This window comes from Haliaeetus albicilla, chromosome W (genome assembly GCF_947461875.1).
Source record: "Haliaeetus albicilla chromosome W, bHalAlb1.1, whole genome shotgun sequence".
Lineage (NCBI taxonomy): Eukaryota > Metazoa > Chordata > Aves > Accipitriformes > Accipitridae > Haliaeetus > Haliaeetus albicilla.
In genome coordinates, this window is record NC_091515.1 from 35,912,271 (window position 1) to 35,935,294 (window position 23,024).

At 42.8% G+C, this 23,024-nt stretch overlaps 1 protein-coding gene across 4 annotated transcripts in view; it reads right to left on the bottom strand.

The window, feature by feature from the left end:
• The window catches only part of LOC138683425 (tyrosine-protein kinase Fer-like), a 219,998-nt gene that overhangs the window by 188,052 nt on the left and 8,922 nt on the right, over positions 1 to 23,024 (bottom strand). For 3 of the 4 annotated variants that reach the window (XR_011322956.1, XM_069775155.1, XM_069775157.1), the window contains exons 2-4: positions 12,699 to 12,957; positions 7,638 to 7,811; positions 1,492 to 1,591 (exon numbers count right to left, since the gene is read on the bottom strand). Coding sequence is in view for 3 of the 4 variants with exons in the window: in XM_069775155.1 (XP_069631256.1) it covers positions 1,492 to 1,591; positions 7,638 to 7,811; positions 12,699 to 12,905 (481 nt within the window). In the remaining variant the exon portion in view is untranslated. Of the gene's footprint in view, positions 1 to 1,491; positions 1,592 to 7,637; positions 7,812 to 12,698; positions 12,958 to 13,130; positions 13,209 to 23,024 lie in introns of all 4 variants that reach the window. The other variant, XM_069775156.1, reaches the window with a different exon arrangement.

Genomic DNA, 23,024 nt, shown 5'->3' on the forward strand with positions numbered 1-23,024 from the left:
GCAAACTTCAAGCTGGACTAGCTGGCAAGTAGGAGGCCCTGGGTCTGGGCAGGGATATCAGATGGGCAAGGGTCCATGCTGGTATACCTAGGTGGACTTGCAAGTGCAGAGTGCCTATGGGATAAGTGTGTGCATGCTTGCTAGTGAGCATCAAGCTGGACTAGCCAGCAAGTAGGGGACCCATGAAGCAGGTAAGAGGGCCCAGGATCTGGGCAGGGGTACAGAGGGGCTGTGCCAGTACTTGAGGGATCCGCAAACGTGCATGTACTTTTGAACCTAAAGTGTCATGTGTGTGCTTTCACTAGTGACCTATCTCTACCAGCCAAAGAGGAAGGGAACTCGTCTGTCTATGTTTATGTTTTATGAGAGTCCTATATGTAGGAGCTGTTGAAGGCAGTGCCTTATCTGTGGCAGTCTGTGTAACCAGTCGTGTCAGCATCCTCTGCCTGTGTGCATGCCTGTCTCTCTGGGATACATGCTCAGCTTCGCTACTGGTTGAACCTGCAAATGGGAAAGTGGCAGTCACATTCCTCAGCCTGGGCAGAGGGACCCCAGGTCCCTGGGCACACCAGGCTGGGCTCCAGAAGCCAGGCAGGAGGGAGTCCTGGGCCAGAGCAGCTGGAGGAGGAAGCCATGCTCTTAACATCCCTCAACACATTCATTTATCAGTTTTCACCCAGAATTTTGGACAAATTTGGAAAGAAACAATCTTTCTCTCAGCACCAATAGCTACTATACTGCACTATGAACTATAGTACAACAGAACCAAGGACAATAAGTATCATTTTAGGCAGTCATACAAAAAGTAAAGATGGATCTTAGGATTATATTTACACACTGCCATCCAATTAATTTTCTTTAAAGAAAAAAAAAAAATCTTAGGAAGCATGTAAAAAACCCACCAGTCATTAACAAGATATTTCAACAGACAATAGAACAAAGGCTCTCATTTACCTAATCATTAGTACAAATCAACAGGAATCAAAAACCATGCAATTTGGACACACCATTCCCTTAAAAGCTTTAAAACGTCCCAGCATACCAATGAATTCTTTTCCCTCTTTTGCTTAAGGTTAAACAATTTGGATCCATTCTACTAAGTGTCAAGAATTGATGTCGCTGCCACTGCAGCAACCATAAAAGATCACAGGATGTAAATAGGCTGCAGCTACAATGTAGATGAGAGAGCTGCAACCTGCTTACCACTACTACAGTGGATTTGAGCAATTTTACATTCAAAATATGTCCACTGAAGGAATGATGAGTTTAGAACAGAGCTACTATTTATTTTAAGGAAGGGCTATCATTTGTTTTGATTTTCAAAAACAGTACCATCAATATATATGACAATTAGCCTTACTTAAGACATTTTGGTTTTTTAATGTTGCAATCAAGTTGCTTAAAATAAAAACATTGTCTTGTTTCACTGTAAGAGTTTTAGTACATTCTAAAACCACAATAATAGATAAAATTAATACAAGTCAGTCATACCTTTAGCCACAGCTTCTTTATACTTTTCTTTGGCAGAATTTACTTCTTTTATTAGTTGTCTATAGCTAGATTTTAGTTTCTCCAATTCTGTCTTCGTGACCTTTAAGAAAACAGAAATATAAAATGTATTAAAAATACTCAAACTCAACATTACTAACAATCTTGCCATTAGTGAAAAAGAATTACAGGATTTTTTTTCTAAAACAAGCATATTAAATTTTTTCATTAGCTTGAGATTATCTTAAAAGGCTATTACTTGTCACAAAAACAAAACCAATAAATGTAAGGGATGAAATCGAGGCCTGAAACAGTTTCCCTATTTGTATCAGTGCAGTACAGTGTAACAACAAATGTTTAGGAAACACAGTTTATCATAAACATTAGTACATTTTAATCAAGTTGTTACCGAAATCCGGAATAAAACTCCTTAACAGCAATGAGAAGTTAAGAAGCAGGCACTCCTTTATTGCAGCGCTGGGCACATGGGGGATCGCTCCACCTATCGTGTGCACCTGGCTAGTCTAACTGTACAGGTTAAATACACACCTGTTATACATATTCACTAAATTTCTGGAAAATGTTTTACATAATCATTAGCTTTCGGATAAATCATTAGCATATGTAAATGTCTCTTCAAGGGGGCACAGTGAAGGTCTCTGGTGGTCTTCAGAAGCCCTCTGGTGGTCTTCCATAGTCTTCCTCACTTGTCCGCTTCTTGACCTCTCTTAGGTGATTCTGTGCAGTACAGTTCTCACCATCATCTATATTAGTTTACATAAAAATGCATACTATGTCTATTCTTAAATGTAACCGTTATAATAATTGGTCCTTCAGTCACACCATTTTATTAATATTCTTATGTCAAAACAATCATTGGTTAATTTCACTTAACTCTACTGATTGGAATCCTCGATAATTAGATCGAGGTGGGAAGGGTAAGGGGTTTCCAAGCAGCAAACTGGTGTCCGTAACGGTTTCCTTAGTTTCTTAAAACAAAACACTACAAACCAACAAATCTTTGTCAAAGTTTCTGTGGTTAACTGATTTTAGACAATACTTGAATTCTTATGGTTACACATAGTACATTTTCTAAAGTTCCTAAGTTCCTATGACTACATTTCAAACTTAACACTCCCATACCTATGCTTCACAATTTTCTACTTCTTAATCAAACCAAACTCTTTTATGTGATTAAATTTTGATTTCTTTACCAGAATATTTGCAACAAAGTAGAAAAAAAGATGCTTATTAAAATCACACTAGATGGAAAAAGTTCTATACGCTACTCTCAATCTCCACCTCAACACCAACCACGTTGCTGGAAGAAAGAAGAAACAGTGCTTTTCCATCTCTCAGTAGAGCTTTCAGACTGATTTTTTCAGACCTGATTTTTGACAGTTGCAACTAACCTTTCCCCAGAGCACCTGAACGAAACTGATTCCCGTCAGCTTCACTGCTTAGACACAGCACTCTCAACATCAGCAGGGTGACTGACATCAGTTTTTATTCCACCACTAATGCTAAAAGTAACAGAAAAGGTCCTGAAAAGCTCTACCTGCAGACTTAAATATTTGGTTTACACTTGATTCATATTTTAGAATAGAGACTAGAATCCCACTTCTACCCAAAACATTCTGGACAGTAAGGAGCACTCATTAATAAAAGTTTTTAAAGCTCTGATCCTAAGGATGTCAAGGGATGTTATAAGTGGCCACCACCTCCAGCAGCTTCAGAGCCCAGGGATTCCTTCTGCCAAGCCACTGGAGACCCCCAGAGACCTGGGGATCTCCATCCCAGGCCAATGGATGTGGCTGCTGCTTTCAGGTACAACCAGTAGCAAGGCTGAGTGTGCATCCCAGACACACACACACACGGAGGACAGAGGGCTACACAGACTGCCACAGACAAGGCACTGCCTTTAACAGCCAGGACTCACACAAAACATAAGCACAGACAAGCAAGTCGCCTTCCTCTGCGGCTGATAAGGACTGAAGGTCACCAGTGAAAGCACACACACCACATGATTCACAAGCACATTCACAGATCCCTTGAGGAGTAGCACAGCCCCTCTGTCCCTCCATGTATTGGGTTTACACGGCATGGGTAGCTTCTGTGAGAAGAGTCCAGGGGCTGCCCCCAAGATGGACAGAGCCAGATCCAGCCGGTTCCAAAAGAGACTCATTGCTGACCAAAGCTGAGCCAATCAGCAACACAGGTGGCACCTCTGTGATAACATATTTAAGAAAGGGTAAAAAACACTGCATGGCAGCTGTGAGAGAGGAGTGAGAAAAAAATATGAGAGAAAAGACTGCAGATGCCAAGGTCAGTGAAGAAGGAGGGGGAGGAGGTGCTCCAGGCACTGGAGCAGAGATTTCCCTGCAGCCTGTGGTGAAGACCATGGTGATGCAGGCTGTCCCCCTGCAGCCCATGGAGTACCATGTCAGAGCATATATCCACACTATAGCCCATGGAGGACCCCATGCTGCAGCAGATAGATATACGCTGAAGGAAGCTGCAGTCTCCAGAGAGGAACCCACACTGGAGCAGGCTCCTGGCAAAAACTGTGGCCTGTGGGTGTCACATCCCAAAGTTGGAGGGACTCAGGTTCGTGGATTTCCTTTGTCAGAATTAAGGTGAAATGACACCAGGGGAGTTCAAACTGTCACGACCCAGACTGGACAGACCAGGGAGTCACATTTAAATCAGAATTCCCTCAGGATAAATTAAGGTGAAATGACACCAAACGATCAGTTAAAGATTTTATTCATGACAGAAGCAAACTGAACTGGGGAGGCATGGTAGTAGGTGGCAGGATTTCTCACAAGAGGAACTGGCATAAGACTACTTCTGTAAACCGTGTAACCCATGATAACCATATATATCTGTATTGGCTTTGTGTGGCAAGGTTTTGGTAGCGGGGGGGGTTACAGGGGTGGCTTCTGTAGGAAGCTGCTGGAAGCTTCCCCTGTGTTCGAGAGAGAGCCCATACCAGCCGGCTCTAAGATGGACCCGCCGCCGGCTAAGGCCGAGCCAATCAGCAACAGTGGTAACGCCTCTGTGATAACATTTTTAAGAAGGAAAAAAAAAAGTTAGGACAGACGGAAACGGCAGCCAGAGAGAGGAGTGAGAACATGTAAGAGAAACAACCCTGCGGACACCAAGGTCACTGAAGAAGAAGGGGGAGCGGAGATTCCCCTGCAGCCTGTGGTGAAGACCATGGTGAGGCAGGCTGTCCCCCTGCAGTCCAGGGAGGTCCACGGTGGAGCAGGTGGGTGCCCAAAGGAGGCTGTGACCCCATGGGAACCCCACACTGGAGCAGGCTCCTGGCAGGACCTGCGGATCTGTGGAGAGAGAAGCCCATGCTAGAGCAGGTTTTCTGGCAGGACTTGTGACCCCGTGGGGGACCCATGCTGGAGCAGTGTGCTCCTGAAGGACTGCACACCGTGGAAAGGACCCAAGCTGGAACAGTTCGTGAAGAACTGCAGCCCGTGGGAAGGACCCACGTTGGAGAAGTTCGTGGAGGACTGTCTCCCATGGGAGGGACCCCACGCTGGAGCAGGGGAAGAGTGTGATGAGCCCTCCCCCTGAGGAGGATGAAGCGGCAGAAAATAACGTGTGATGAACTGACTGTAAACCCCATCCCCATCCCCCTGTGCCACTGGGGGGGGTGTAGGTAGAGAATCCGGGAGTGAAGTTGTGCCTGGAAGAAGGGAGGGGTGGAGGGAAGGTGTTCTGAGATTTGGTTTTATTTCTCATTACCCTACTCTGGTTGATTGGTAATAAATTGAGTTAATTTTCCCCAAGCTGAGTCTGTTTTGCCCGTGAGGGTAATTGGAGAGTGATCTCTCCTGTCCTTATCTCGATCCACAAGCTCTTTGTTATATTTTCTCCCCTGTCCAGCTGAGGAGGGGGAGTGATAGAACGGCTTTGGTGGGCACCTGGCATCCAGCCAGGGTTAACCCATCACAACATCAATTCAGGGAATAAGGGGATCCCTCCCGTTGAGTCACGAGGTTCAGAGCAGACTCCCTTGCTTTCTAGACTCCTCCTCAGAAAAGGGCCCAGGGGCAGCTGGATCCACTCTTAGTCTCAGACTTGGTCAACAGTTTTATGTCTACAGGGATGAGGTGTAGGGATTGTGGAAAAGGAAAAGGAAAAAGAGAAGAAGACAGAGAGAGAAAAAGGAAAAGAGAAAGATTTCACCAGCCCTGGATCCAGCATTGGTTCAGTGAGCGGAGGGGTCCAGTCAGCCAAGGGGTCCAGTTCCGGTGGGCTTGCGCACCCAGGGCTTCAGTTTGTGTCCTTTTATCATCCTTGCCCCTCCTTTGGGTGGGCACTCAAACTCATTAGGCTAATGAACAGTTTGTGAGCCTTTGGGCTTGGGGGTCATTTGGGGAGTAACTTCTTCCCTGCAGAAGCGGCCATTGTTTGATCTTTGTATCAGAACAGCTTATCAGAACAGGGAGCTGGGCACCCTCCAGCAGGCCCTCCCCCTCCTGTTGCTGCTGTCTGTGCTGATGGGCTTTTCACCTGTGGTTCCTTGCTGTGCAGAGTTTGTTGTTATGCAGAGTTCGTCTTTAAACAGAACTTGCCCCACCACAATGTTTGAGACATTAACTCTTTTAGTCTCTCACACAAACAACAATCAACATTTATTCAACCTAGCTAACCTTTGCCATCGTTGAGCAAGCGCAGTGTGAGCTCAGGCATGTTCCAGAAATTGAGTCGGTGGTCTCAACATGTGCAGTTCATGTTCCTGGGATTCTCTGGAAATGGGTCGGTGGGCTTGGGTGGTCATTGGGGAGTTGCTTCTCTCTTCCTGCAGGCATGACCGCTATCTGGCCTTTCCTCCAGGCACATACATTGTGCTTCTTCTCATGGTTGCTTAAGATAAGGAATTGTGGCTTTGGAGAAGTGCAGTCCCACCCTCCATGGGGCCTTCTCCTCCAGCCACATTTTCCTGTTCACACAACTCCAGCGCTCTTACAGAGGCCATCTTCTCCAACAAAATTCTTTAACAACTGTTTGAGACATTGGCTATAATTTGTCAGACCGTAACAGTGGGGGACCCACACTGGAACATTCTGTTCCTTAAGGACTGTACCCCATGGTATGGGCCCATGCTGCAGCAGTTCTTGAAGAACTTGAAGGGAAGGACCCACATCGGAGCAATTAGTGACAGACTGTATCTCATGGGAGGGACCTCATGCCAGAGCAGGGGAAGTGCATGAGGAGGAAGGAGCGGGCGACCAAGGTCAACCCACCACACTCCAATATCCTGGCTTATATCCTGAGCCCTCCTACCCACTCTACATGTCTCCTACTCACTGGCTAGTCCAGCTTAGCACTCTAACATAAACACACACTCCTACAGTCATCTCAGAGGCACCCTACACTCACAGGTCTTCCCAAATACCAGCACTGCCCCTCTGCTCACCTGATACCCCATGTGACTACAAGTGCTGTTAACATACCAGTGTTTTAGCTATTGCTGAACAGTGCTTGAACAGCATCAAGGCCTTCTCTGTTTCTTACTCTGCCCCACCAATGAGTAGGTTAGGGGTGGGCAAGAAGTTGGGAGGGAACACAACCAGGACAGCTACCCCAACTGACCGGAGGGATATTACATGCCATATAACATGATGCTCAGCAATGAAAACTGAAGGGACAGGTATTTGGGGGAGGTAGCCAATGCTCAGAGACTGGCTGGGCATCAGTCTACTTGTGGGAGGTAGTGAATGATCACCTTTGCATTACTTGTTTGTTTCTCCACCACCACCACCATTTAAGCTGCCTTTATCTTGACCCACAAGTTTTCCCGCTTTTGCTTTTCCTATTCTCTCTCCCATCCCACTAGGGGCAGGGGGAGTGAGTGGCTGCATGGTGCTTAGCTGCTGGCTGAGGTCAACCCACCATATCTGTCCAAATAAATTCATATAGAAGAACATTTTCAATCTCTGCCTTGTCAGCTAGCAGGGGAGAGAAAATGTGGAGGAAATATTGAAAATTGAAACTAGGCACAGTCTACATATCACAGATCATCACTTGTACCATAGCACAGAAACAGAACAACTAAAAAAAAAATAAATTCACCTTTAACTTTCTAAACAAAACTATAATAAGTCTATAAAACATAGTCAAAATACCTTGTACATCTCTGCTTCAATTTGTTGATGAACACCTACATAACTCTTCTTCACTTGCTGCTTATCTTTGATCATCATTGTAAGCCTATGCAACGGCCCAGAATTAAGATCCTCTGCATGTGTCTTCATTATTTTACTCAGCTGTTCTGTTTGCTGCACCATGAGCAACCAAGACTATTAAAAAAACAAACAAACAAAAAAAAACACCACACAAGAAAGGAAGAAAAGCAGTTACTTATTCTGGCTTACAAATAACAAACAGGAACTGTGGGGAAAATGCATCACTGTTTAAAACAATTTAGTAATTTTATTTTTCTTTTTAAGTTACCTGAATCTTGTGATCTTGTAAAAAAGTTCTTCCTGCTACAGCAAAACTATCCCTTGAACTTATTCATAAAAAAAAGTATCAGACACAAAAACATAATATTGCATGGTCACATTTCAGCAGTGTTTTAGTACTTCTAAACATCCATGAAAGCTGTACAGCCTTTTCTGGATTACATCCTCAACACCTTTGACAATCATGTCCCCATGTTCTTTGTTCTCGTTTCCTAATCACAGTTCCTCTCTTCAAGCTGACTTTTCCGCCTTTATCTAAATATTTCACAGTAATATACATTTGAATTGTAATTGTTTAAGAGGATACTATTCATCAGCTGTTCCATATTAATTGATATCATCAGTGTTCAGTCCATCAGTGACAAAACATAAGGTGCTAACAGATTACTCATTTGTCACAGTAACTGAACATCTTTCTGTACCCTTAACTTTAATAACTTCCTTGGCCATTCTGCCAGTCAGTTTTCAGGACAGCAAAATATACCGTGGCCTTGAACCTTGCATAAAGAATGAACTGCAACGTGAACAAAGATTTCCAACGTACAACAAATAGGGACCTGAAATTAAAGTTCAGATGAAAGGAAATTATTTCATAACCTATAGAATCTTGTTACACTTTGTTGATGGGAACAGTATTGGATTCCTAAGAGGTAATTCACTAACAGACTGCTATGCTACATTTGAAATTGCAGAATGGCTATTTGCAATACAATTACCAGTTTTTGAAGGCAGCTGATATGCTGTTTTTAAAATCTTGTTCTTGCTAAAGATACAAATTAACCTTATATCATCAAACCTTCAAAAATGTATTTGTTTGGTAGGTTTGGGGGTTTCTTACATCTCATTATAAACATGTATTATACTGGGTGTGGCTGGGATGAAGTTAACTTTCTTCATAGCAACCCATATGGCGCTGTGGTTTAGATTTGTGACCAGAACAGTGTTGATAACACACCAATGTTTTAGCTATTGCTGAACAGTGCTTGCACAGCATCAAGGCCATCTCTCTTTCACACTTTGTCCCCCCACAGCAAGTAGGTCAGGCGTATGCAAGAAGTTGGGAGGGGACACAACCAGAACAGCTGACCCAAATTGACCAAGAGAGATATTCCACACCATGATCTGCAATAAAAACTGGGGGGAGGGGGATTTTTGGGAAGGTAATCGTTGCTCAGAGACTGGCTGGGCATCAGTCTGCTTGTGGGAGGTGGTGAGTGATTGCCTTTGCATCACTTGCCTGCCTCCCCCCCTTCCTCTTTCCTTTGCTTATTAAACTATCTTTATTTCCACCCATAAGTTTTCTTGCCTTTGCTCTTCTTGTTCTCTCCCCCATCCCCAGGGGGTGGGGGGAGCAAGTGAGCAGCTTTGTGGCACTGCCAACTGAGGTCAACCCATCACATATATTTCCATCTCTACATGACTATGCTAAAAGTCACATGGGATTTTAGAGAATAAAATGAAAAACAGATAATCCCTGTATACTTATTAAACTATATTTAACATTTCTTTTAGCTCATACACATTCCATGGACTGGCACAGAGCTGTCTCAGACTGCTTAAAAAGTAATGTTCTAAAAAGGTCAGGGCCTAAAGCTTCCTGGCTTTATCTGAAAACTGTTTAATCCTTTCACTGTAGAACACTTTCCAAATGACATCAGAAGACATATTTAAAAGTTGTGTATGATAAAAACAACATTAAGCATCTTTATTACAAGAATGAACTCTTCTATAACCACAAGACTCATGAGAGAGCTCCTAAAGGTAGAACTGTAAGAGTTCTGCATTTTCTCTTCGACTGATTTATTACTGATGAAACAAATAGTTTCAACCAACCCTGAAAATCCCAGCAAATGCATTTTTCAATAGAACAGGTACTCTAAAGAAATACTTAGCTTACAATTCACTAAATAAACCTAAATAAGTCATATACGTAGTGAAAAATTGTCTTTCTAATTTAAAAAAAAAAAAAAATCATCTGCACATTCTCTATTCCTTACATCTCTCTTTCCACACTGAGAAAATACCGGTTAAAACAAGATTTCAGTGTTTTGTATGATTACATTTTATTAGTTTTAAATAGCAAAAGCTATTTTAAAAAGCTAGCTAAGGAACAGATATCAAAAAAGGCAAAGCATTACCTTTTGGGGGAAAAAAAAAAGAAAAAAAAACCACACCAAAAAAACCACAAACCACAATCTGTCAAAAGCAACAAAATAAAACATTGTTCAGTTTAACAGGTGAGTTTTTTTAGACATACACACAGAAAAAAAGCTTATGGAAAGCACTTAAAAATACTGATCTTCTGGCATTAGTAGATGCTGTCACTGTGCCTTCCAACAAGTTTACTGCCTCTTCATTAAAAAAAATAGGACACATTTTCAAAAAACCCATCTCCAATTACTCACTCTTTCTGTACACTTAAAAAATAAAAGCATAAAAGATTAGAGATCTTGGTATTTATTTTTGATGTCACATAACACCAAAAATCAAATCTATATGTAGAGTTTTTCAAATGTTAGGAAATGTAAGATACTAGACCTACGCCACAAAATACTTGGTCAGATTTTGGTTCTATAAAACCTCTCTTCTCAAGAAAAGGTATCATGAAATAGAAAAGTAAATTAGAATTATATCAGTAATCAAAACAATAATTCAGACATTTTAATTGACAAAAATCAGTAAGACAATGTATTGCTACACAACCTTAAAATCTAAGTTGACAGTGAAATTTCAGGGCAAGCCCATACAAAAGATTTGCCAGTAGCATATGAATATTTTTGCTATTGTGCAAAGATGTACAGAGATCAAGGGTGCAGTTTGAGTAACACAGTACCTCCTCAGAAGATGGGGGGGAGGGGGGCTAAAATAACTCCTGAAAGAACAACTTAGGTGCCAATGTCCAAAACAAATTTTCAAAATACGACACAGATGCCTCTCTGCAACCCAAGGAGAAAATGGCTTAAGATACATCTTCAGCTTTTTTTTTTTATTTATTATTATTTGCTCACAAAAAAAGATGCCCATATTACTCGCATAAGTTGCGCTAGACTGAGCTAGCCACAAAGCTTAAAGATTGCAATGCTGAATACTCTAATATCTATGCTCCTTTATTGTTCTAGCATTAAGTTACTCTCAGTTTCACTGCCTAAAATAACTGCAAGACAGTTTTGCTAGCACATAAGAGCAATTCTACTGGGGCAGCAGTAGCAAGAACTATGAATCATATCATCAATAAATCTATATGAAACTGAGTTTTCTATGCCATATATTTTATAATGATGGATCCCAAAGAAGACATCTGACTTCTGCCATTAAGCAGAAAACGTTTAAATCAGTTTACCAAAATCATCACAGCTTAGATGATAAAACCTATAACAAACTGTGCATGAAAAACATAACTAGGTGAAAAGCATTCCAAATATACTAAAATACACCATTAAAACCCACATATGAAAAAAGGCAGAGCATCAATTTAAAAATACAATTACTGGGGAGGGATGGAACTTAAGCTAGACACTATGTGGTTATACTTTTGGGACATCTGAAACAGGCTAGCTATACCAGTGTAGCTTTCAAATCACACAAACCACCACTTTAATCCAGCATAAATCTAGATTGATGCACGAGGAGCAGTTATGTTCCTTACTCCTATGAGCATTATATACTATATGTCATGCTCATACCTAAGAGGCCAGCATTCAAGCAGCAACTCCATAAGGCAGCTAAGAACTGCTTTGTCTAAAACTTAACCTGACCAAAAAAGATGTTTTCCTGCAGAGTAGGAAATCAGTATTTATGCCACACTGAAGTGACTGTGTAACCACTGCTACAGCAAAAGGGCCAAGAATTGAATAAGCCATTAAAACAGAATTGTTTTCTCTAGTCAGGAAGGAATCCAAGTCAGGAGTGAAGCTTACTAACAAGTGAAATAGGGAAGTTTAAGTCATCTTTACCTTCATTGTACTTCCTCTAAATGTGATAATTAACAATTTAGGGGGAGGACAGCCTTACCTTTATAAAAAGTCAAGACAGTTATTTTAAATTGGGTATGAAATTATGTTTAAACATATCTACAATTATGAGAAACATCCTGAATGCTTTGTTTTCACAAAAATATACTATGGTGTGAATAACAGTTAGAATGCTAGGCTTTGCCTTGGTTTCTTGGCATTTTTCTATTTCTGTCACAAATTCTATAACAAATACAATAGTTCTTATTTAACTGTTTTATAAGAAAAGCTTACTATAATGTTTTGAACACAGAGTATGCTAAACAAAATAGCAGACAACCCAGGAACCTAAAATACTGAAGTTCAATATTCAGGATCCTGGTTTAGTTTGTTGTTCTTAAAGCAAAACTGGAGCTTGACTTTTGCATATTCCACTGAGGGACTAAAAGGAGCTTATTTTAAACACTTTGGCAACAGTAATTCTCAAGAGGCTGAATGAATAGGAATCAAACATAAACACTATTTTGAGCTGAGCCAGTTATCATTCCATATACTATCTTTCCCATTTTCCTCTAAATAAAGTAGACAGAATATAAGACAGAGTCACTTCACAAGCAGCCAGGAGAATAATATTTATTGTGACACATTTTAGTAGGTCACTGGAAAATAAAATTAAAAAAACCCGCTAGACTTCATTACTTACAAAAAAACAGACAAAAATCCCAAACTAATGAAAAAACCCAACCCTGTTGATTTCTAAGGATTTTCTTACCTTGGACACATTGCTGATATAATCCAGTTGACAAGTACTCTCTTTATCTATTTGATTACAAAGATTTTGTAAAGTGGAAGCATACTCCTTATCACTTTTTACACGCATAACCATAAATTTCTTCACTGTTTCCAGCAGTTGTAGTTCCCTGTCTTGCAGTTTTAATAAAGCATCATGAGAATACTTCAGGTCGCTTCCAAACCCCATTTTTTAAGGCACTCTATACCACACAGCTGACAAGATAGATTCTTCACCACATCTGAAAGTGGAATAAGATTCATGAGAAACATATTGAAAGAAAAACTTGTGTTACAAAGAGCAACTATTAATGTCTAAACTCTGAAATAACATAATCATAAGATTAAGCATTACCTTGTATATACCACTTGGAAACCAACTGAAAGGAAGGTCAAAACAATTTCAAACACCAACCTATGACTTGAAGAGATCTCAGGTCCTCCATGTTACTTTGAACTGTCAGCTTAATCTCAGTTTGTAGCCTCCAGTTTCCTGTCTGTAAAATATAGTAGTATAATAGTACCTACCTGTACTAGGTCTGGCTAGGATAGAGTTAGTTTTCTTCATAGCAGCCTGTATGGTGCTATGTTTTGGATTTGTGACCAAAACAGTGTTGATAACACAATGATGTTTTAGCTATTGCTGAACACTGCTTCTACAGTGTCAAGGCCTTCTCTGTTTCTCACACTGCCCTGTCAGCGAGTAGGCTGGGGATGGGCAAGAAGTTGGGAGGGGACACGGCTGGGGTAGCCGACCCAAACTGACCAAAGGGTTATATTCCATGCCATACAACGTCACGTTCAGCAATAAAAACAGGGAAACAGGGTAGTTTTTCCACGGTAGCTGTTGCTGAGAAACTGGCCAGACATCAGTCTGCTTTTGGGAGGTGGTGAGTGATTGTGTTTGCATCACTTGTTCCCCCCCTCCCCTTCACTTATTAAGCTGTATTTATCTCAACCCACAAGTTTTTCTTGCTTTTGCTCTTCCAATTCTTTCCCCATCTCACTGCAGGGAAAGTGAGTGAGCAGCTGATGGGTGCTTAGTTGTTGGCTGGGGCCAACTCCCTAACTCTTAAGTGACTAGTCCTAGTGACTCAAAATATTTGATTCCAGTGTTAAGTCCTAAGAACACTGCATCTCTGAGAAATGGATAAATGGAAGATGACTAGGCAGTTTGTTCCTAAATACTGTGGTAACAGTTTCAAATTCAACCTCCCAAAAGTTAGAAGATATTTCAAATCAAGTTCCCCGTGCAACCTTACATTGATCCCCTCTGAGATACACACATCATAACAGAGTCCTTAATTTCATACCATTTCCCCCTAAAGCAGATCCATCTCACTGCAGAAAATAGACATCATTTGATAATCAGATAATAAATACTGAATATTACTTTACGAAATCCTACAGCACAACTGCAGGTTAAAGACATGTCTGAGCTAGCTTTGAAACACCTGCTTCTGATACCAATACACATGCAGCCACATCACAGAAGAGTTGAGTCCACATATACGAGCAATTTCCAAAGACTTACATAGGTTTTGTCCTGTGGGCTGAACCCCATTTTCTGTGTATCCATCTAAAACTTATCCCCATATTAATTGGCTTCAAACTTGGTCAGATAAACTACAATTACAGCTCTAGACTGCAGTACAGACATACCCTGTGCATTGCTTTTTCACCAATTCCTGCACTCCAGACAAGCCTTAGTTCTTTTGAACACAGAAGTATTAATTTCTTCATAGGCTTTTCATTCACACTTAAATTAGCTGAGTGCTTTACAAACATTAATAGATTTATCTTCCTAACAATCCAAGAGGTGAAGCAGGACTAATACTCTTATTTTATGCAGATAACTACAACGTAGAAATTCATGTCAACATTGTACCAGCTAATACTAGATACCTAATTTGCAAGGCTTAAAGACAGACTTTTCAGAGTGCCCAGCATTTTTAATATATTAATCTAGAACAAAGATGTAATTGGCTTCAGTTACCACACAGAATTTCTGCAAATCAAAATCTACAACTTGAAAGCTATCAGATAATGAAGAACAGTCATCACATAAGCAAATTTTCATGTATATGATTTTTCCAATACGATACATCATGATAATAGCAGCATAATTACTTTATCTCCAGAGTAGCCTTACTCCCAAAACCATTCCTTCTCTTGCTGCAGTTTCCTGCCTCAGTTAACTCTTCCAAAAAGTTACCGAAATAAGCCTCATTCACTACATATTTATTCTCAGAACACAAGGTATGGTATGTAACTAAAGAAACCATGATCCTATAACGACAATAAAAATAGCATTGTGTTATTATGCATGTACGCAATAGAGACAAATGAAGGTTATCGGAGTAACCTTAGATCTTGCTGTCACAAGCTTTCATATGCTCTTAACTTCAAAAGCATCATATATTCGGAATTCTTACTGATAGTTAAGAGCTCTGTCAAAGAGCAACACTAAATTTATATTGACTCTATTTATAAAGGATGGTCTCTGTCATTAGCTGTATTAATGCTAATATTTTTACAGGTAAACTTTAGGAATGGTCTTGCAAAAAAATTTAGTGAGATGAACAAAAGAAAAAATATTAAGACACTTATTAAAATGACTGGTGCTTCATTTGTGATTTTTGACATGCTTTAGATTTATATCTACTTTTGTGACTAAGCTCATTTATCTCCTACCACACTTCAGAGTTATAAGCTACTTTCTTAGATTTCAGAATTGGAAAAGAATGAAACTGAATCTCAGGATAAATTCTGGCCCTGTGCTACTAGTAAAGTGCTGACTTCCATCTTTTACTAAAGGACAGGAGGACAAGGGAGGGAGAAACTCTTCTCAGCATATATTTCATTCAGCTTTTACTGACTCACAGTGAATCAATAGAACAAAAGATCAAATAATATCTCACTTCAGCCTCCTAAGTCTCCCTTCATTAAGTAACAATTAGACTGTTTTCAGATTACACTATTAGATGTCTGGATACATTGACAAAAAATGAATACGTACTGGACTCTGATATTTGTTTTAAATCATTCCATTCATCACAACAGAAATAGCTGTCCTGGTTTTGGCTCCGAAAGAGTTAATTGTCTTTCTAGTACCTGGTATACTGCTATGTTTTGGGTTCAGTATAAAAAAGTTGATAACACACTGATGTTTTCAGTTGTTGCCAAGTAGTGTTTAGACTAAGAGAAGGATTTTTCAACTTCTCAAGCCCAGCCAGCAAGAAGCCAACTAGCTCCTTGGCTACTTCAGGTCAGCTGACCTGGCTGTGCCCCCTCCCAGGTTCCAGTGAAAATTAACTCTATCCCAGCTGAACCCAGGACACCCATCTTATTGCATCACCTACCAAGTGCACCCAGGTCCCTGAGCAAACGCAATCCCACGAATGGGTTTACCTTTGCCTGAGGCAGGAGTAACCCAGACTGTCTTCACTAACATATTTTTTATGTGCACTACAGGGAGTTTATCCCCTTCTACAGTATGTAAAAGTTCTGATTGGGCAGGGCCACTCCGATTGGCAGATCCTCTGGTGTTGACTAACCAGGTGGCTTTTGCTAAATGTGTATCCCAATGTTTGAAGGTTCCACCCCCCATAGCTCTCAATGTAGTCTTTAACAGTCCATTGTATCGCTCAATTTTCCCAGAGGCTGGTGCATGATAGGGGATATGATACACCCACTCAATGCCATGCTCTTTGGCCCAGGTGTCTATGAGGTTGTTTCAGAAATTAGTCCCGTTGTCTGACTCAATTCTTTCTGGGGTGCCATGTCACCACAAGACCTGCTTTTCAAGGCCCAAGATAGTGTTCTGGGCAGTGGCATGGGGCACAGAATATGTTTCCAGCCATCCGGTGGTTGTTTCCACCATTGTAAGCACATGGCACTTGCCTTGGCGAGTTTGTGGGAGTGTGATATAGTCAATCTGCCAGGCTTCCCCATATTTATATTTCAGCCATCGCCCTCCATACCACAGGGGCTTTAACTGCTTGGCTTGCTTAATTGCAGCACATGTTTCATATCCATAGATAACCTGCGCGATAGTGTCCATGGTCAAGTCCACCCCTCGATCACGAGCCCATCTATATGGTGCATCTCTTCCCTGATAGCCTGAGGTATCATGGGCCCACTGAGCCATAAATAGCTCACCCTTATGTTGCCAGTCCAGGTCCACCTGAGCCACTTCAATCTTGGCAGCCTGATCCACCTGCTGGTTGTTTTGATGTTCTTCAGTGGCCTGACCCTTGGGTACATGAGCATCTACATGACATACTTTTATAACCAGATTCTCTAGCCGGGACGCAATATCTTGCCACAGTGCGGCAGCCCAAATGGGTTTACCTCTGCGCTGCCAGTTGCTCTGCTTCCATTGCTGTAACCATCCCCACAGGGCATTTGCCACCATCCAGGAGTCAGTATAGAGATAGAGCACTGGCCACTTCTCTCTTTCAGCAATGTCTAACACTAGCTAGATGGCTTTCACCTCTGCAAACTGACTCGATTCACCTTCTCCTTCAGCAGTTTCTGTGACTTGTCGTGTAGGACTCCATACAGCAGCCTTCCACCTCCGATGCTTTCCCACAATGCGACAGGATCCGTCAGTGAACAGGGCATATTGCCTCTCATTTTCTGACAGTTTATTATACAGTGGGGCCTCTTCAGCACGTGCCACCTCCTCCTCTGGCGACATTCCAAAATCTTTGCCTTCTGGCCAGTCCGTGATCACTTCCACAATTCCTGGGCGACTGGGGTTTCCTATGCGAGCCTGTTGTGTGATCAGTGCAATCCACTTACTCCATGTGGCATCAGTCGCGTGATGTGTAGAGGAGACCCTCCCTTTGAACATCCAGCCCAGCACTGGCAGTCGAGGTGCTAAGAGGAGCTGTGTCTCAGTACCAACCACTTCTGAGGCGGCTCGAACTCCTTCATACGCTGCCAATATCTCTTTTTCAGTTGGAGTATAGCAAGCCTCCAATCCTCAACTCCAAAACCGTAGCGGTTGACCTAGGGTCTCCACTGGTGCTTTCTGTCAGAGGCTCCACATAGGACCATTCTCCCTGGCTGCAGTATAGAGCACATTTTTAACATCCTGTCCTGTCCAGACTGGTCCAAGGGCTACTGCATGAACAATCTCCCATTTAATTTATTCAAAGGCTTGTTGTTGCTCAGGGCCCCATTTAAAATCATTCTTCTTCCAGGTCACTTGATAGAGAGGGCTCACGATTAGACTGCAATTTGGAATATGCATTCTTCAAAAGCCCACAACACCTAAGAAAGCCTGTGTGTCCTTTTTATTAGTCGGGGGAGACATAGCTGCTATTTTGTTGATCACATCCATGGGGATCTGACGACGTCCATCTTGCCATTTTATTCCCAAAAACTGGATCTCCTGTGCAGGTCCCTTGACCTTACTTTTTTTTATGGCAAAACCAGCCTTCAAAAGGATTTGGATTATTTTCTTCCCTTTCTCAAAGGCTTCTGCTGTGTTGCCCCATACAATGATGTCATCAATGTACTGCAGGTGTTCCAGAGCTTCACCTTTTTCCAGTGCAGTCTGGATCCGTCCATGGCAAATGGTGGGGCTGTGTTTCCACCCCTGGGGCAATTGATTCCAAGTGTACTGGATGCCCCTCCAAGTGAAAGGGAATTGTGGACAGCACTCTGCTGCCAGAGGGATTGAGAAAAACGCATTAGCAATGTCAATTGTGGCATACCACTTGGCTGCCTTTGATTCCAGTTCGTATTGAAGTTCTAGCATATCTGGAACAGCAGCACTCAGCAGCAGCGTAACTTCATTCAGGCCGCGATAGTCAACTGTTAGTCTCAACTCCCCATTAGACTTCCGCACTGGCCTTATGGGACTGTTAAAGGGTGAGCAAGTTTTGCTGATCACTCCTTGGATCTCCAGTCAATGAATCAACTTGTGGATGGGAATCAGGGAGTCTCGGTTGGTGCGATATTGCCACCGGTGCACCGTCGTGGTAGCATTTGGCACCTGTTGTTCTTCAACCCTCAGCAACCCCACAACCGAAGGGTCTTGAGAGAGACCAGGCAGGGTAGACAGCTGTTCAGTGCCCTCCGTCTCCAAGGCAGCTATACCAAAGGCCCATCAATATCCCTTTGGGTGCTTGAAGTACCCCCTCCTGAGATAGTCTATGCCCAGGATGCATGGGGCCTCCAGACCAGTCACAATGGGGTGTTTCTGCCATTCATTTCCAGTTAGGCTTACTTTAGCCTCCAATACAGGATCCCCCTGTCACACCAGAAATACAGATGGGTTCTGCCCCTTTATAACTTGATGGCATTAAGGTACATTGCGCACCAGTGTCTACTAGAGCCTTATACTCCTGTGGGTCTAACATGCCAGGCCATCAAATCCACACAGTCCAATAGACCCGGTTATCCCTTTCCTCCACCTGGCTGGAGGCAGGGCCCCTCTAATTCTGGTCAGAGTTTTCAGTATTCACTTCTCGTAAAATTGGCTCAGAATTCCCTTCAAGAAGATCGGAAATAAAATCAGCCCTTCTACTCTGTTTGGAAACTGGAGCGGCATTTTTCCTGGTAGAATCACCTTTTGTGGTGGTTTCTCCTCACAACTCATGTACCTGTGCATTTAGGACCAAGGTAGGTTTTCCGTCCCATTTCCTCATGTCCTCTCCGTGATCACATAGGTAAAACCACAGGGCACCTCACGGTGTGTACCTTCTATATTCTCTCTCTTGGGCAGAAGAACGCTCACTCCTAATAGCTGAGACATTGGTCCTTACACGTGTGGAGTAGGACATATCCTCTTTGAGTTTCTGGAAATCCTCGGACAGCTTCTCCACAGCCGCAATGCAGGCTTGTAGGGAGGAGGAGAGATTTTCTTCATATTGATGGAGTTGGCAAGCCATTTCATCCACCGTCCGCGCCTCTTCGTCTTTCCAGGTCATTATCGCCAGTGAGTTGGCAATAGGACGATGGTACACTCCGTACAAACTTCAGCCACATGGGTCGTGTGCATTGGACTTCGTCTGGATCTCTGGGCAATTGTGGGTTGTCCGGGTCATGATGAATCGTCTCTAGCACGGCTAATTCCCTCAGATATTGAATACCTCTTTCCATGGCGGTCCACTTGCTTGATTGACATATAACATCTTCCTTAAAGGGGTACCTTTCCTTCACACTTGACAGGAGTCATCCCCAGAGGCTGATGGCTTGTGTCCCTTTTCCAATTGCCTTGTCAATGCCACCTTCCCTGGCAAGCGATCCCAGCTGCTTGGCTTCCCTACCTTCTAATTCCAGGCTATTAGCCCCATTGTCCCAGCATCGGAGGAGCCAGGTGATAAAATGCTCACCTATACAGTGGCCGATATCTTTTCGCATATCCTGCAATTCACTCAAGGATAGGGACCGGGATATTACCTCTGGTTCTGCCTCTTCTTCCTGTTCCTGTGATGACCCTGGATCATCTTCCTCCTTCGCTAAGTGAACCGATTTTTTTGTATGTTTCTTCTTCTGTATGGGGGCAACTGATAATGGTGCAGGTTGGTCCACTGGTTCAGTTGCATTACTGCTCGCTGAGTTTTGGGTAACTGCAGCATCTGTCGCCGGGGTCGGAGGGGCCACAGTGCCTGTTGCTGGGGTTTGTGTGGCCGCAGTACCTGTCGTCTTGTTGTTAGATCCAGAGACCTTCTCTTCCCCTTGAGGGTACTGAGTGGTGTTGAACAGGGCTCGATAGGCATGGGCCAGGCCCCAGCACGTTGCAGTGATTTGTATCTCTCTGGAGCTGCCGGGGTGACAGCATACCTTTTCCAAATATTTTACTAGTTCTTCTGGATCCTGCACTTGTTCAGGGGTGAATTTCCAAAACATTGGAGGTGCCCACTGTTCTAGGTACTTGCCCATACTACCCCACACACCCTGCCACTCATAATTATTCAGCCTCGGGGGAGATCTCTGGGTGATCTTCTTAAATAGTTGTTTAACCTTAAACAAGAGCTGAACCGCATTCAGGAGCATGCCTGTTCCTAGCAGTAGGGCTAGGACCGTGCTGGTCTCAACATCCCAAGGGTATTTAAATTTTTTAAAATTCTCAAACGCCATTGTAACTGGATTGAAGGAGAAAGGAGAGGGGAAGAAAGGTACCCCACCCATAGATTGGCTTTCCGAGGAGGTGTCCTGGGTTCAGCTGGGATAGAGTTAATTTTCACAGAAAGCTGGGAGGGGGCACAGCCAGGACAGCTGACCTGAACTAGCCAAGGAGCTATTCCATACCATGTGACATCATGCTCAGCATATATATGGGGAGCGGGCTGGGGGGGAGCATTCAGCGGGGGAAGTGGCGGACCATTGGGTTCTGGGTGGTGAGCAGTTGCACTGTGCATCACTCATTTTGTATATTCTTTTATTAGTACCATTGTTGTTGTTGTAACTTTTCTTTTTGTGTTGTCCCAGTAAATTGTCCTTATCTCAACCCATGAGGTTCTGTTTTTTTTTTCTTTTCTCCTTTCTGATTCTCCTCCCCATCCCACGGGAGGGGGCGGGGAGGAGTGAGTGAGCGGCTGCGTGGTGCTTTGTTAACGGCTGGGTTGAAACCACGACAGGAGGAAAGGTGAATGGTGTAATTGTTAATAGTTTCCCACAGATGGCTCCTGAAGTATAGAGGTGATGACAATGCTGAGTACAAATACCGGATTAGTACCACAACCGATAAATTTATCATACCGTAAGCCAGTATTACACAATACATCAAAGCGAAAACCTTAATCCACCTCCCACGGATGGTAAGCAGCAGAAAAGGGACTACATACAGCAAGTGAGGCGATACATAACACAACTTTAAAAATGAGAGCAACAGTTCTAAGAACACATAAATAAACATAGTGACCAACGACTATTAGACCAATATAATGAATGCTTGTAACAAATTTGTTTTAACAAGCTCTGGTCAGGTTTGTCATTATCTCAACCCTTCGTGCCCCACATTAGGTGCCAAAATGGACTGTCATGGTTTAACACCAGTTCAGCAACTAAGCACCACGCAGCCGCTCACTCACTTCCCCCCACCCAGTGGGATGGTGGAGAAAATCGGGAAAAGAAGTAAAACTCGTGGGTTGAGATAAGAACAGATTAATAGAACAGAAAAGAAGAAACTAATAATGATAACACTAATAAAATTACAATAGAAATAATAAAAGGATTGGAATATACAAGTGATGCACAATGCAATTGCTCACCACCCGCTGACCAACGCCCAGTTAGTCCCCGAGCAGTGATCCCCCCTCCCCCACCCCCACTCCCCCCAGTTTATATACTAGATGTGACATCACATGGTATGGAATACCCCTTTGGCCAGTTTGTGTCAGCTGCCCTGGCTGTGTCCCCTCCCAACTTCTTGTGCCCCTCCAGCCTTCTTGCTGGCTGGGCATGAGAAGCTGAAAAATCCTTGACTTTAGACTAAACACTACTGAGCAACAACTGAAAACATCAGCGTTATCAACATTCTTCTCATACTGAACTCAAAACATAGCACTGTACCATCTACTAGGAAGACAATCAACTCTATCCCAGCTGAAACCAGGACACAGCCTTAGTACTGTGTAAATTAAGGCAATGTTCAATACAAAAATTAAAATCATAGAATCATTTAGGTTGGAAAAGACCCTTAAGATCATCGAGTCCAACCATAAGCCTAACACTGCCAATTCCACCACTAAACCATGTCCCCAAGTGCCATGTCTACATGTGTTTAAATACCTCCAGGGATGGTGACTCAACCACTTCCCTGGGCAGCCCATTCCAATGCTTGAGAACCCTTTCGGTGAAGAAATTTTTCCTAATATCCAGTCTAAACCTCCCCTGGCACAACTTGAGGCCGTTTCCTCTCATGCTATCACTTGTTACTTGGGAAAAGAGACCAACACCCACCTCGTTACAACCTCCTTTCAGGTAGTTGTTGAGAGCGACAAGGTCTCCCCTCAGCCTCCTTTTCTCTAGACTAAACAGCCCCAAATCCCTCAGCTGCTCCTCATAAGACTTGTTCTCTAGACCCTTCACTAGCTTCATTGAGGTGCTGGAGCATGTCCAAAGAAGAGCAATATCTTTCTTGTAATGAGGGGCCCAAAACTTAACACAGTACTCGAGGTGCAGCCTCACCAGTGCCGAGTACAGGGGAACAATCACTTCCCTGCTCCTGCTGGCCACACTATTTCTAATACAGGCTAGGATGCCATTGGCCTTCTTGGCCACCTGGGCACACTGCTGGCTCATATTCAGCCAGCTGTTGACCAGCATCCCCAGGTCATTTTCTGCCAGG